The sequence below is a fragment of the Mauremys reevesii genome, linkage group 1, assembly GCF_016161935.1.
Source record: "Mauremys reevesii isolate NIE-2019 linkage group 1, ASM1616193v1, whole genome shotgun sequence".
Taxonomy (NCBI): domain Eukaryota; kingdom Metazoa; phylum Chordata; order Testudines; family Geoemydidae; genus Mauremys; species Mauremys reevesii.
The window spans coordinates 248,970,397-248,986,524 of record NC_052623.1 but is presented as its reverse complement, the minus strand read 5'-3'; the positions used below and the strand labels follow the sequence as shown (position 1 = coordinate 248,986,524).

Genomic DNA, 16,128 nt, shown 5'->3' with positions numbered 1-16,128 from the left:
TTGGGTGAAAGAACTCACCCTTTAGTCTCACATGTCCTGGCTCATATGAGCAATGTCAATGTAGCAAGAATGAACATACTGTTGAAGCCCGATACTCCAGGAAAGTAAACATCAAAACAAAAATGGCAACACAGTGCCTTATGGGAAACAGTGCATCTAGCCAAGCAGGAAGTGATCAGATTCATTTCAGGTATTTTTACAGTTGCTTGAAGTGTCTCAGTGCTCTCTGGAGTAGATCTAGCTTTTCCTGCCCTCCCACACAAAGAACAGTAAAAAATGTGGTACAGCCAAGCAGTGCCCATACTTGGATCATGAGAAGAAGTCAGTAATTCGTGAATCAACCTCGAGAGAGTTGGTAAATGCAATTTACTAAAAAGAGAAAATCTTTTCATGTGGGACCTGCTCTTTAAAATATCAGTTCCACCTGAGAGCAAATGAAAGTGGTGATGGCACAAGGGTACCTTTAAAAGTACCCGTGTCCTCTTCATTTGAGAGACGTTGAAGCCAGAGGCCTTGCTGGAGCTCTCTCGCCCAAGGGTAATACTCTCCCTCTACAGCAGGGGGAGCCAAACCCCCACATATAGCATCAGATGCGCACACACAAATAATAGAGGGAAAGGACAGAGAATCAGAAAGCGAAGAGTGATTATCTGGAAATCCAGTAAGACTTACTGTACTCAAAGCTCCCTGTTTGATAGGCAAACTCCACTGGACAGAGGTCTGGGAACGTCACAATTTAGTAGACTGATAAACAACATGCATATTACTATACTTAAACCGCGGTCTTGGTTCTGACAGAGACTTCAGCTACAGAGTTCCAGTTTCCATGTGGAAAAATATAGCCAAACCACCTAGTTAAAAGGCCATCTCCCACACCAAATGACACCTGAACAGGATTGCCACCGAGGCCCAGCATAAACGGACCTCTCCTCATACTGTCAACATTACATGGCCAATGGCCTTTATGAAGCAGGTCTTTGTAGTCTGGTAGCTCTTGTGAAAGCAAAGGGGAAATGCAAGTACCCAAGTCATGTTTTGAAAGGTAAGATCCAGTCACCATTTGGAATGGCGGTGAAGCACGGCAAAGATACCCGTTTCCAAAACAAGCTCAGTATGATTATGACTTACTAAAGAGGTGCAGGGGAGGAATTCGTTCCATAACTTTTCCCCACTCTTTTCATAAAGAAACACTCAGAGCTGGAATAGAAACATCCTGGAGAGCACAGGAATTCAACTCAGGCTGCATATTGTGTAGTGTCTCCTGCTGGCTTAGGAGAGCTGGATACTGCTTCTCCTGGGGTCCCATTAATATTGGCCATAGAGGGTTACTGCTGGGTGATGTGAGGCACCCCTTTCTCCCCAAGGCTGAATGCGCTGCCTCTGCAGCACCTGCAGACCTTGCTGGCTAGAGAACACAGGGCCAAATCCAAATCTGATTCCCCTAAAACCAGTGAGAAAATAGCACAATTATCACAAAGCTGAGAGTTACTCAGAGGGGAACCAGCAAGAGAATCACTTGCCTGGGTTAGACCATTATGGTACAAGTAGGCTCCACCCAGGGGAAAGTATCTTCTGCACTCTGGCTGCACCCTGCATTCAGGCATAAAGTGCCCCCCTTCTAGCACTCTGAACCAAACATCGGAATATATTGAGCCAATCAGAGTACTGAGTCCAGAGCTAGTGGAGACAAGAATTAAACCCATCTCTCTTATCAGGCTATACTGGGGAGAGGGGTAAGGTACTGTGGCTGGTTGAGGCCCACTGTTATGACAGTATATGGGAAGTGTACTGTGCTGTTACTAGTGCTGTAACTGCCCTGAAGAGAGAGATCTTCTGTCTCTGATGTGGTCAACCTAGCATCATTTATCAGCACTACATTCACTTACAAATACAAAGCAATGTTAAATGCAAGGATAAAAAGAAAAAACTGATACGAAAGATAAGACGGCCTTTGGTTTGACACTCTTTGGGTACATCTACACTGAAGCTGGGATTGCGTTTCCCAGCGCAGACAGACAGACATGCGTTGCTCTGCCCGAGCTAGTGCACTAAGAATAGCAGGGTAGCCGGGGGTAACATGGGCTGCAGCTCAGGCTAGCTGCCAAACCCGCCCAGACACTGCCATTTTTCATGTGCTAGCTCAAGCAGAGCTAGCACGTCCATCTACCCACGCTGGGAGGCACGCTCCCAGCTGCAGTGTGCATGTGCCCTTTGACTCCGTTCCTTCACTGGTTCCCTTCCATCAATATAGCCTCCTAAGAACCTCTTCCATCCCACCCCGATTCACTGCTTCCCCATCAGCCCTCAATGGTTTTCCTGAGAAGAATAAGGTGTGATCTAACTCATCTGATCATAGGGGTGCCGGTCCAACCCCACTCTGTGCTGAACATGGGTGTTTGGCTCGGCTTGCCCTGCCTGCATAGCAGAAGGAAAATATAAACCGATCTTTTTCTAACCTTCACTAGACTCTTCGTCCTCCTCTTCTTCCTCCTCCTCTTCCCGGTCTTCAGCCTCGTGGTTTTTCTGACTTTCAAGCTCTTCCTCGCTCTTTCCCTTCAGAAGAGCATGGATTCGCACAGCCTCTTTCCACGGCACACCTCCCAGGTCTGAGGTGGGCAGCTGTGGCTGCCCCGGTTCCTCCTCCTCCTCTTCCTCCTCCTCCTCCATCTCAGATTCTGAACTACTGTAAAGAATAAAAACAAAACAGAAAAGTCAATTAATGATGCATCTTAGCTGAGTTTATATATGGCTGGCAAAACTTCAGTACAAACTATAGTACGTGTAATGGAAACCATATTTTCTCCTTCTGCTTTCAACATTTCATTGCACTATTTTAGGAATAGTGGTTCAGGTCAAAGGAGCGTGATGCAGAGGCTGTAGGTAGATCCAACAACGAAAAGGTACTGGATCTAGTTCCTTTTAATAAAGGGGAGCCAGAGGAAGGGTAGTTGTGGAGATCTGACTATGTTCTTATATGCAGTGCTGTTGTAGCTGTGTAAGTCCCAGGATATTAGAGTGACAAGGTGGGTGAGGTAATATCTATTATCGGACCAACTTCTATTGTTGAGAGAGACAAGCTTTGGAGCTGCATAGAGCTCTTCTTCAGGTCTGGAAAAGATACTCGGAGCTAAATACAAGATCGAACACATAGTTTAGCTGATGAAGTTTATTCAAGGTGAAGTGGCCAGTTAACACCCTTTGTAGTCATAGGACAAAAAGGGGGATTCGTGGTTTACAGATTATTGTAATAAGCCATAAATCCAATGTCTTTATTAAGACTGTGAATTTTAGCATCTAGCAAGGTTATAAATGTATCTCACCCACCTTGTCTCTCTAGGTCAGTGGTTCTTAACCCACAGGCCAGGCGGGCAGCCCAATCAGCATATAGCTGCAGCTCATGTGACATCCTCAGGGCCATACAGGTAGTATATATAGTGTGTGGATGCAGCCCACATAACACAGAGAGGTGCATATGCGGCCCACAATGGTAAATAGGTTGAGAACCACTGCTCTAGGTTCTTATATGATACTCATTATCACAGTATCTGAGTGCAAGTGGGTTCAGCAAGAAGGTGGTGATCTGGTGGTTTCCACATTCTCTTGAGGATTTGGGTGTGAGAGAGAGTTTGGGAGGGACAGCATATGGGGAGATTATGTCTCTTGATGGCGTGTGTGGGGGGGTGTGAGATTGCCGCTGGGTTTAAGATGCTGGGAAGTTTTGTTGCTTGGTGGGGAGCTCGCAGGAAGATCTGGGGAACTATATTACTTATACTTTTCCATTTTTGCCTGACAATCAGTGAATGTTGAAAAGAATATGCACACAGTCCTAGAATTATCAGGCCATCATGGTACATATAAAGGACGCAGCAGGTAAGATAAAGATAGCCAGAGAGCAGTGCACAATTACATACACTTTCCAGGATCTTAAGCAGTAGTATCACATGAACACAGGATAGTTATTCTCATGCTGTTACCTATAGTTTCTTGCCCATCCGCACATATGTATAGGGTGGATGGGCAAAAAACTATAGGTAACAGCATGAGAATAACTATCAACCCCACTACTCTCATAGCAAAGTCTGTAAATCACTGTGTGGGAAACAAACATGTATATCAGTATGGCCCATTTTTGACAGCCATCCCCTCTTTAAAGGAGGGATTGATCCTGCTTTGAGCAGGGGGCTGGACTAGATGGCCTCCTGGGGTCCCTTCCAACCCTGATATTCTATGAATTCCACATTACAAGGCTTCCTTCGTGAAACATTCACTGGTTTTGCTTGAGAGTCCCACTAAGTATTCTCCTAATTGCTTGTTAGGAGAAGGCTTGACTTTGTAAGTGAAAGATACAACAAGTGTCACTCTTTGATTATAACCTCTAGGTACTGGCAGATAGTTAAATGTTGAGAAGGCACTCCTCCCATTTTCAACCCAATTTTTCCAGGAACCCGTTTTCTAAAAAATGATCTTTTAGGCTGAAATCTTTCGTGCTTTTTTACCAGCAAGGAAGGGAATTTATTGGCAAGTTTCATAGATACATTTGCCATTTTTGGAGTTATCCAGACAAGAAAAGATACATTTTCAACTCAAGAATTTGTTCAAACACTTATGCTCAAGTAACTCCAAGCCTGCTTTAATTTACATCTGCACCGAGCTCTCAAGAAATGCACTGAAAGAAATAAAATAGCTGAAATGCACTTCTGTAGATTTGAACTGATGAGTTCAGAAAGGAACACTCATCTAAATGTATAGCGGGAGAGGAATATCTGTACTAACATACAGCAAGTTTATATATGCTAAATAGATAGAAAACTCATCCTGAGTGTAAGATTCAATGGGAATAATCCTTAACTTTTCAGCTGGTCACACATATGCTCTTTATATGATTTAAAAGCTAGAGGTACTAGGGAGTGATGAGAATTTTTCCAGAGTTGAGGTTATATCAATATTACCATACTAAAGCTAATTTTCTCCCATGTCCAAATTCCTCAAGAGAGGTCCTATGCACTACAGATTTTACAAACTTCATCTGTGACTACAGATTAGTTGACAAATGTGAGGTGAACTGGAGAAGCTATTTCTGAAGAATCATTCAGTAGGAGTTATGCCAACTTAAAAAAAAAGTCTTAGGGAATCTTTCCATTTATTTCAATAGCAACTGGATCAGGCTCTTAATGCATTGTCACATCCTGCTACCAAATATGGATTTACCTGGAAATTTCAAACTTGTTTAACTAAAGAGCAAGTGATAAGACCTTATACAGTGGATTCTATCTGAGAAGTTGGGATTCTTATCCTTGGAGTTTTTCACCTAATAGGAACATCTGAGTGCTCTGTTTAGCAAACTTAAACTTTGCAAGAAACCAGACTAATTTTATAAAGTTGACTATATCCATGATCTTGTGCTAGGTACAGATTTGGTTCACCCTGCAGAAAGATTGTCAAAGGTCAGTGGAGACGCCTGTGTGCCACAGAAAATCCTTAACATCACCTGCTTATTTGGTGTTGTTTGCAAGTTTCTTCTCACATTTCCTAAATATACACCCTTTTTAGGAAAAATAAGGCTCTGGCAGCTTCTGGCAACCTTTATAAACTCGGCCCTGGATCCAATGTACTTTGGAAAGTTTACAAAAGCTGACCAGTTCAAGGACTGAGCGGTCAGTGGTCCTACCCTTGTGGGAATGTGTAGGGTAACTTTCAAGCTCTGTCCATCTGGGAAGTACCCCGCAAGACATGCACACCCACTGCAATAGACTTATAAGACCCAAGGGCAAGGACTTTGCAAACTGCACCAGTTAATCCAGCAGACCTTGACAGTTTCTTCTCACCTCACATATACAAACTCCACAGGACCCAGTTCGCAGTTGAAGCATCCTGGTATATTTTGATCAGTTCATATGAAAAAAGGACAAACTCCTTGACTTAAACTCAAGATGGAGTTAAGTTTATAAATTCATATCTGCATTTTAAAAAAACTCATTAAAAATTAGAAGGGCAGGAAATTCTATGTTAATTTGAAGTTCTCATACTTTTAAATGTTTATAGTTGTTTAAACTAGAATTTAAGACTAGTATGTCATGGTCTTTTAATGTTTTGTCCATTCAGTGTTCTAATAAGGTTGCTATCCTAATGTTATTGATATAAGCATATGACTAACTGTAGTTTAACAAGGATATTTTTGTCTGGGATAAAATCTGTGCTACTGACATTTAAGTGCATTCCAGCATTAATACATTATGGGACAATAAACTGCAATTCAAATGTTAGTTCTGACTCAACAGGAGACTGTAAAAGTGTCATTGTGAGGCTTCATTTTGTCTCTCTCTGATTTCTGTATCAAACTGACTCAGTTTACAAGTCAAGACATTTTTTCCAACTGCCAATCCCCTATGAATCTTGGCCTGAGGTCTGAGAATTGAGTTGGGTTACATACCCTTCTTACGCATCACCTGTAATAAAAGTTCTGCGAGCTACATTAGGCCCTCAGTTACTCAGGTGCAATCCCAGTGCCTTCAAATCATGCCTTCGGTGGCATGTGTGAATCTCGGTGGTTTTGATGAGTTTGCCTGAGTAACTGTTTGGAATATAGTACACGTTTCTGTTGATGCTGCTCAGGATGGCATAGAATGTTGTTTATATGTTAGCGCTACTGGGAGAAAAATAATTAAAAGTTATTTTTGTCACTGAAACAAGGATTTCACCGAGAATAAACTCAGGGACTAGATCTTGTGTTTTTATGATATTTATGAGAAAAGGAGTGCAATGCCGGGATGCTTGCCACATAGACGTAAACAGGCACAATCTCATCTGATTCAAGGAGCAAAATAGTTCAGGCTTGGTTAAAACTCGGGTGAGTGATCAGAGGATACCTGGTGTGTTCTATTTTTGTTGTGTGTGTGTGACAGCAACAGCAGTGTTTAACAAACTGATACTTAGGGCAGTCACTTTTACATAAAAGGGCTCATTCGAGATTACTGCTCACAGAAAATGCCCATTCACCTTTGGTTCAATAGGTAACCTCACTGCTTTTGGATACAAAAAGTCCTTGGTTCAACTTCTTCCTGGAATGGATTTCTCACAAACAATCTTTCATTTGACATTTTCTCACTTGGCTGCCTTCTTCTGTTCTGCACCATCTACACTAGATTTTACAGTGTTTGATGTACTCTTGCCAGAATGGTGTTATGTATTCGCTGTTTATTTGTAATGTAATCTTTACCATTAATAAAGTGCGTAAGTGGTAAGATGAGCAGTCACAGAGTTGCTGTTGCCAGACAATAAAAGTGAGGGCTGAAAACGAATCAGCTGAAACATAAAAAAGCCTGGGATTTAAAGTCTATACAAGTCTGGAATGCATAACTTCTACATCAACCTTAACTCTGTCCCTGACGTGCAGGCTTTCATTACATGATCACACAGTTGGGGCAAAGACACTCTCCTAGCAAGTACTACATTGCAACACAATTTTTCTTATAATTATAGATGCACATAACTCCAGGGAAAGAGTTCAGGTTACCTTGAGGATTATCATTTCCTATTTTTGTGCAATAAAAACCTAACCTTAATCTTGCTCTAATGCATCCTTGCAAAATTTTATTCACTCACTTGCCTGAGGAGAATACTTGCTGACAGACGGAAATAAATAAAATGTATAAAAGATACGATTGTTTTTTCCTCATCACAGTATGGGGTATCCAGGTAGATTCTGTGCATGGTCCAGTGTGTTTTCATGACAATTTTCAAAGTTACAACATGTGTTTTTTGTACGATATATAATGCAAATGTTATAATCCTGCGTTCGACAGCAGAAATTAAATGTTATTTTTAACTCACTGTCCCTTCTTTCACAAGGTAAATGATGAATCAGATCGTAAATATATGCTGAGCTCTGGCATACAGCAAGCTCCCAAGAGGTTTTAGCATATTCCAATGGCTTTATACAGATGCTCTCAGAGAGATAAAAAAAGTGGTCTTTATTCCCTCCTCTGATTAATAGCACACTTTCCTCCTCTTCAGTACAGAAATAAATCTGACAGGTGTCGCCTGCTGGGTTTTTAGTGCGCTGTCAATAAAATTTACTGTTGCTGAAGCTGTTGCCATGACTACTCCGTGGATCAAGATGTGTTCTTCAGCCAGCCTGTTTATCTCATGTAATATTCACAGTGTAAATTCTTCACTCCACAGCTCACTTTACCTTCTCCAGCATTGATCTGCTCCACACTTGTTTCTCAGTACTCAAAGGTTAAACACACAAGAGGCTGAGTGGGTGAAAGGAGACAGAGCTACCTTTCAAGCTGGTAGTTCTGGGCCACCCAGCTGGGACCTTTTTTCTGTTAACCAGTGATCAGAGTAAAAGAGCTGGATGACTTGACAGAGAGACTCAAATATTCAGGCAGATACCTCTTAAAAATGCATCTATGCAAATTTAGTGCTGGAGACTATCATCCTCCACCGTGCAGACTCAGAATAGAGTGACAGTGCCAGCTGCCTCCATTATATCTCGCAATATGGTTCAACCCTAACCTGGAGTGGCTAGCTACAGCGATGAGAGAGTATTTCACCACGATGGCCTCAGCTCAAAGGTGGGACACTGTATGAACAGCACCCACTTTAACTGCACGTTCTCTTTAAGGATAATGCCCCTCGAGCCTTTAGGGTGCTGGGATGTTTGAATACAGACCTGCCGTTGACACGTTGGTGCCTCAGAGTGGAATGAGCACCACACTTTGGAGCAACTGCTTAGCACAGATCCTTCATCTGGAAGGGATAATCTAACTGTGAATGGCCCACACAAACAGGATGAAGAAAATGTAAATTACTTTGAATGTATCTTACATTAAAATCTGCACATGCTCTCCAAAGATTGTGTGGGTATCTTATTTAGTTCTGAATGTGAGTCAAGGTGTGGCTATTATTCTGCAGAAGTCCAACAATGATTAGGTCCTGGCTGGCTACCTTAGAAACAGTTTCCCCCTCTATGCACAATTGTGTTATTTAAGATTATGCAAAGGTACTTTCATTAGCTGTCCCTAGAGTGGCTTGAGACTAGTGGGATGTCAGCTTGGAATTTACTTCTCTTATTGTTCAGATGCCAAGTATTTTGCCCTTTTATGGGGATTAATCTCATAATGTTTTAAAATGCTTTGACTGTGAAACATACTACAGAAGTGTTACATACGATTATTACTACATTTGTGGATGTGTGCATATTAACTTCACTTATTGCCCAGGGTAGTGATGATGAATCTGTCATAGGAGGAATGTATTTGGTTTGACCTTTGCCAGCAAATTACAGTTATTGTTGTGAAATCTTGGTCCAGGTGCCCAAGGACATCTGAGAGAGAGATTTTATAAGTCCAAAAATAATATTTACCTTTTTTTCACCCCTCAGAGAAAGTTTAACTTAAAAAATACAAATTTAAGTCAACATACAAAAAGGGGAGTGTGACAGAATTCTAAATAAAAAATGGGTGCGGAGGAGAGAGGGAGAAAAGTGTGCACAGATCTGGAGGAGGTGAAATAGCAGCTGACGCCTGAGATGCCAAAGATAACACTTGGTTCCATTGACTCCTTTTTCCTTGGGAGGTTTCTGATCCAAGTACTGACCAGGCCCAACTATTCTTAATTTATGTGATCTGATGAAGTCATGGCCAATAATAATATAGCTCCAGGCTAGTGAACTCTGGTTAGTACTTTCAGATCTAATAAGTACTATAAAAGCTACACTTATATTATTATTAGTGTTAATATAAACAATAGCAACATTATTTATTATATCTGAGCAGTGGGCTGGGATAGGGACAGAGAATATGAACATATCTCAAGTCTAGCACATTAAACTGCAGAGAACATCCAACTAGGCCACTAGACAACATCTCAAATAAATAAATTATATCAAAATAAGATCTTGTTGAGAACTTCCTAAAATAATTAATAAACACCGTCATTATTCTAGTAAAGGAAACAGCACAGGACATCAGGTATTTACTCATCCTAGTTCAAACCTGTTCAGAGCTTTTAAGATAAGGATGCCTCAGGACTACTGAAGACTAGTAAGGCTAGATAGTGTCAAATATCCAGTTGCTGCCTCTTCTATTTGCATCTTATGGGACTCCTGTCATTTGCTCACCCCAGAATGCACCCAGGCCCTGATCCTGCAAAGACTTATAAATGTGCTTAATTTTATGGTCTCGAGTAGCCCAGCTGAAGTCAGTTTCACCTGTATAATTGAGGTAGGCAACTAGACACGTAGGGCTATACATGTGTTTCAAGTTAAGCATGCATGTAATTGTATTGTTGGATCTGGGCTTTAGCCATCAGCTATATCATTACCTGAGTTTACAGTGGCAGTTTTAAGAATGTAAGAACTGTTGCACGGTCAAAGAGTTAACAGTTCAGGAGAGTTCTTGCTGCAATGAAAGGGTACGGAACAGAGCTCACAGTAAGTAAGAGAGCCACACTATCTGGAGGACGCTGAGGCTGCAAAGGTTCAGCTCATCCCTTATGAAACTGAATTGCTGCTGCAGGAATTACTGAGAGACATTTGCCCACATTTGTGGGCACTGAGTCCCTAGCGCTCTGGTGTACCATTTTGCAGCTGAAGAAATGACCATACATGCCCGTGGAGTATCCTGTTTTACGCTATCCATAGCTATTACTTCAAGCCAAGCTCTCTCAGACAAAGGCACTCAATCACGACTAAGTATCTGTCCAACTTGAAATTTTAAACCAAAAAAGGTTTTCAGTTATCAGAGCGCAAAATAGGCAGCAAAAAGCTTTTTGAAAAAACACTCCCCTCTGACCTCATGTTCTGTTCACCCAAATGACTCAGTTGTTTATAGATGAAATTTTCCAAAAAGTAAATTCCTTTCTGAGCTAAGACTGAGCATGAGAAATTTCAGTAGAAGAAATAACTTTTTCAGAACACTATTAAGTGACTCAAAATAGGGGTTTAGAACAGAACCTCTAGTATAAAATACCTCTCTGAAGTGCGGATGAGGCTATCAGCTCTCCAGAAAGGGGAGCCTCAGTAAAGTGTATGGGAAAGGGCACTATGAGAGCAAGTAGACACAAGCCTGCTGGGGCGGATACAGGGACACATGTACAATGTGTGCTAACCTGCTGGGCACGTCCTCTTCTGTTCCTTTGTCTAGTACACTGCTCAGGTTATGCTCTGCCAGGGTCTCCTCGGGAACCTCTTCCAGTTCCTCTTCCTGCTGCAGTGACAGCCGGTAATTTTCCAGCTCAATGCGCTCAGGCGTGCCACGCAGCCTCTTGGCCAGGCTGGGCTCCTCCAATCCATTGACATTAGGACCTAAGGAATAAGTCAGTAAACAAACAATGAATCTGATGAACTGGGTTTGAATATTTGCAAACAAATTCAGAGCAAGGAGCAGTGGGGTGAGAAAGGGGAGGAGGGATAGCTCAGTGGTTTGAGCACTGGCCTGCTAAGCCCAGGGTTGTGAGTTCAATCCTTGAGGGGGCCATTTAGGGATCTGGGGCAAAATCAGTACTTGGTCCTGCTAGTGAAGGCAGGGGGCTGGACTCAATGACCTTTCAAGGTCCCTTCCAGTTCTAGGAGATAGGATATCTCCATTATTTAAAAAAAAAAAAGGGCCAAAGGGGAATAAAGTGAAAGAGGACCTGATACCATTACCATATTAGCCCCTACAGGTTGGAGAAGGAGAAATACTCCAAAGTGGGCCCTGATTAATGCTTTTGGCCAAAGGATGCTAACAAAAAGTTACATGTCTTGGTTGAGAGAGGAACAAGAATAATGTAGCTGCAATGGCCAGAGCCGTGTCAGGCCAGGCACAGAGATCGCTATTCAAGAAGGGACAGTGAAGCCATTGCCATGGGGACTGAAGCATGCACCATTACATAAGGAGTGTCTCAAATGTGGGAGACAAAGGGACACTCCTGCCGTAGGAAGCTCCCTGGTGCAAGGCCATCAGGTTCATGCCTCAGATGTGTTTTTCTCTGGACTTGACCTGATTTCCTGTCAGTATGTGACAAAACTGGGACTGCAGGAGAAACCTGGATGAACAATTTGTGGGACTGTGGGAGTTGGGGAGGATGCTGGATAAGAGGTTCACTGCTTCCCCCTAACCACAGCAAACCGCAAGGATTGTGCATGGGGCAAAACACTCCATCTCAAAGACAGCAGCTCCAAGGGCTATTTAAAAAGCAGTGCTCAGTGGAAGAACCTACACCTCTGAACCTCGACCAGGTGGGTGAAAACAGGAAAGGTGTGTATGGAAAAGACAAGAGACTGGGAATCACAGTCCCAACAATGACAGTGCTGGTATCGTAATACTGATTCTGATGCCTGTTATTGCAGCCATTACGAACCCCACTAGCAATGCCATCAAGTGCTTATATCATTAAGCACCAAAGGAAGGCATCAGAGGAGCTGAGAAAATTCCAGACTTAGTGCCACAGGTTAAACACAGCTGCAGCTCAGCACATCTCCATCCATTTCCTACTGCTCTCCACAGTAAAAAAGAACTCTGCTGATCGAGATCTAACACTTGTGGGGCTGAATTCCAAAAGTGCCACGTGCTCAGAGTTCCAGTTGAAGCCAATGGGACCTGTGGGTGCTCAGCACCTCTGGAAATCAGGCCTGGGTGGATTAGTGCCTGTTAAACTGCTTCATCAAGCAGAATTGCAGGCAAGTGATATACAAAAGCTTCACCAATTCTAGCCCTGACCCACCTGCATAGCTCTGCCAATGAACCTCAGTTTGGATCTATAGCATCCTCTGTTGTAACATTCTTGGGGTTTCCCCCCAGGAATCATGCTACATTTGCTGCTGCTTTTGTAATGTGGACAAATGTCCACAAGAAACTAGGTTGGGACTACCATGTTCTCACAGGACCCAAACCACACAGGCCTCCACAGGCAAAAGATCAGAGCATTAACCTACATTTCCAAGGATATTTTGTTCTCTATAATTTGCTGCTGCAACAATAGTCTTATGTTGTGTCAGTAATTTTAAAAGATTAATAAAACTGAATAGCACACTTGGCTAGGATTCACGCTTCATTTCACTCTCTCTGGGATGCCTAGATGGTGATACCACCTCGGCCAGAACTATTTTTGTAATCAGTGTTACATTCCCCAACGCTGAGTTCACATCATCAGGGGATCTGACCTGGAATGCTGATCTGCCAATCCTGGCTGATGTGAAAGAGAACTGGATTATGGGTAATGGAAGAGTACCAAGGTGATAGAGAGCAAATACAGGGTATAGTAAATCCTCAAAGAGAGAGATTATCTTCTGCATTAGACCCTTTCACAGATTGCAGTGTATTCCAATTAGGCCCAGCTTCCCGCAATGCACACAGCTATCACAGGCTGTTTCTGGCTTGCCCTCTCGTTCTGGCCCACTCTGGGTATCCAGCAAAGTATCCATGAAGTTTATAGATTGAAAAAAGGATGAAAGGAAGAAGGGTGAAGAGTCCTTCTCTTGGCGATTTATTTCACTCTTTCTTCTTGAGAGTCTTCACGTTTTGTCAGCTTCCTCAGAAGAAAGAAAAAAAAGCCGCAGAGACTCATTTCTAGAGTCAGATTAACGGACTACGGAAAGGATGGCTCATTTCATTGCCGGTGGGGATAGAAATAAATTTAGTATGAGCTATAAATATGGGGCGGAGGACGGGGGAGGAACCACACTGACATTTATACACACTAGTGAAACTCACACTAGCCACCTCTCCAACACGTGTGCAGGATACGAGTGAGACTTGTCCCTCCCACCCCATGACCACATCAGGGACGGTATAGGAAGAATTAAACCAACCCTGCAGCAATACATAGGGATAGACCAGGTGATTCAGTGGCAGTGTCTCCAGAACAAGGCTGATATCGGAAGGATAAAAGCTCTTTTAAACTGTAAGACAAAGGAGTGTGGTTATGCCAAGATAGTTTACGTGCCTGGCAGGTGTTGTGTGCTGGGGGGTCTCAGGGAGGAAGGGAGAACATTCTCAGACACACTGCCAATGTAAGACTGATTTTGTTCTTTTTAGCTGTGCAACTCAGGAGCATCATGGGCCAGATTCATCCATTTTCTTTTTCTTAAAAAAAAACATGCAGTTTGATACTGACCCAACAAGCTCAACTTATTGCCAGCCTCAGCCAGGGACTTCTGTTCTCGACGGGCACACTTTGCACAGAGGATTTGTTTACTGGGCTTCTAAAAGGCGCTGCCAGTCTTCATTGTTTGGGCAAAAGACACTGTCAAGCTCACCACCAAGCACAAATGGAACAGATGCCAACCGATTCCATGCTGTTTGCCTCATTATGTAGTTAATAACCAGAAGGGCAATAGTTCCAGCTCACAGCTCTCAGAGTGCTATTAACACAAACAGCTTGGCTTACACTGGCCATCCTCCAAAAGTCTAAGTGAAGCTAGAATGGTGAAAGGTGGCTATCGACTCACATCAGTTGGATTCACAAGGGGCTGCATTACTGAGCAAAGTAGGGAGAAGAACATTTCAATCTGTCTTGGACACTTGCTTCTTGGTGACACCCTCTATCTCACTGAGGGCTGTACCCTTATGGTTCATGATGATGTCAAACTGCTGTTCAAAACATCTGCTCACACACCTGAACAACACTATTCTATAGTCTTGCCAACAGGGGGTACTTGCAGAGAACACTGGTTAACCCCATCTACCATTTTACCTTGTGCCTTTAGTTTTAAGGACACAAGCACACCTGCCTCATGTACCAGAGCTGCACAAAGTCAAGCCTGGAAGCTGCTTGCAAACACAGAAAGGGGCTAACGTGACTGCATATGATGAAACATGAAAAAACTCTCTCATTAGTCAAACATCAGGAGCCATCTGAGAGCCAAAACCAGCTCATCACACAAAGAATCAGCTCAAACAGCCACAAACAATGTCTTAAATAGGAAAATGTTATAGTTCTGCATTTTGGAAGGGCCGCTGGCTATGAACAGCCCATAGATCATCTCAAGGGAACTGTTTTTTCTAACAGGGTAGCCTGCTTAGCTGTGGTGTGAAAGCTGCCAGAGGCTCCTATTTATCTCAGTCCTGATGCAGCCTGCCTCTTGTAAAGGAACACAAGGCCAGAGATAACATTCCTGTGCTGAAGTGCCCCTTGCCCTGCTCCCCTGCATGATATATTTCCTCTCCATCCCCATTTTAGAAACAAAGGTGGTTACACTAGGGCTTGAGAAGCTCCTCTGAAAGCTTTCCCCTCCTGAGAGACAATTCAGTCCCTCCCCATTCTCCATTGCCTTCCTCCTCCACCTAGTAAAAACCAAGCCACATAAATTATTTAGTCCCACAAGCTTGATAAAGCGTTGTCGGGGTAACCCCTCAGACAGTACCTGCTGAGGGGTGAAGAGACAGGTGAGTGTGAGGAAAAACAACTCCTTTCCAAAGCAGAACAACCCTCTTCTTGCCTACCTCTTTTCCCCATTACACCAATCCAGTATTAGAGTGGGGCTTTCTTTTTCATTAATCATGTAATGCCGCCATTTCCCCTCCTTCCCTATGTCTGTCTTGTCTGTTTAGATAGTAAGTTCTTCGGGGCAGAGGCTGTCAATCCACTCTATCTGTGCAGTGCTTGGCACCATGGGGTGCCTAATCTCAGTTGGGGCCTCTATGAGCTACTCTAATACAAATAAGGGAGCCTGCTGTGATGCATATGCACAAAGGGGAAAACAGTTACTTCCCTGCGCCCTGTAACTTTTGTTCTTTGAGGTGTGGGTACAATCATGTATTCCACTCAACTGCGGGTGTGCCCAGTGCACCGAAGCCAGAGAATTTTGTTTAGCCGTACCCAAGAGGTGATGGTTGCACCCTTCAGCCCCACTGTCCTTCGACACTATATAATGATGGTGCCACCCCAAAGGGGAAATGGTTTAGTCCTCTCCAAGTAGAGCACCAAACAGCATCTCACATCCAATGTATGAAGGTACTGCTCTTCTGTATTCAAATGTGGTTTAGGAAAGAATACAGGTAAGTATAGAGTTTGGTTAAGGTTAAACCACTTTAGACAAAAAAGTTTTAAGTGGCCTTAGGTCGACTTTATCCTTGAAAAATTACATATATGGAGGTCCTGCCATGAGAGCCTGCAACTCACCCGCCCTCCTTCTAGAAG

At 43.0% G+C, this 16,128-nt stretch overlaps 1 protein-coding gene across 8 annotated transcripts in view; it reads right to left on the bottom strand.

Moving 5' to 3' along the window:
* Positions 1 to 16,128, bottom strand: part of MICAL3 (microtubule associated monooxygenase, calponin and LIM domain containing 3) — a 261,040-nt gene that overhangs the window by 59,202 nt on the left and 185,710 nt on the right. For 5 of the 8 annotated variants that reach the window (XM_039545905.1, XM_039545912.1, XM_039545923.1 and 2 more), the window contains 2 exons: positions 11,116 to 11,311; positions 2,457 to 2,683 (listed from right to left, as the gene is read on the bottom strand). In XM_039545905.1, coding sequence (XP_039401839.1) covers positions 2,457 to 2,683; positions 11,116 to 11,311 — 423 coding nt within the window. Of the gene's footprint in view, positions 1 to 397; positions 552 to 2,456; positions 2,684 to 9,236; positions 9,332 to 11,115; positions 11,312 to 16,128 lie in introns of those variants that run through there. The other 3 variants (XM_039545944.1, XM_039545929.1, XM_039545936.1) reach the window with 3 other exon arrangements.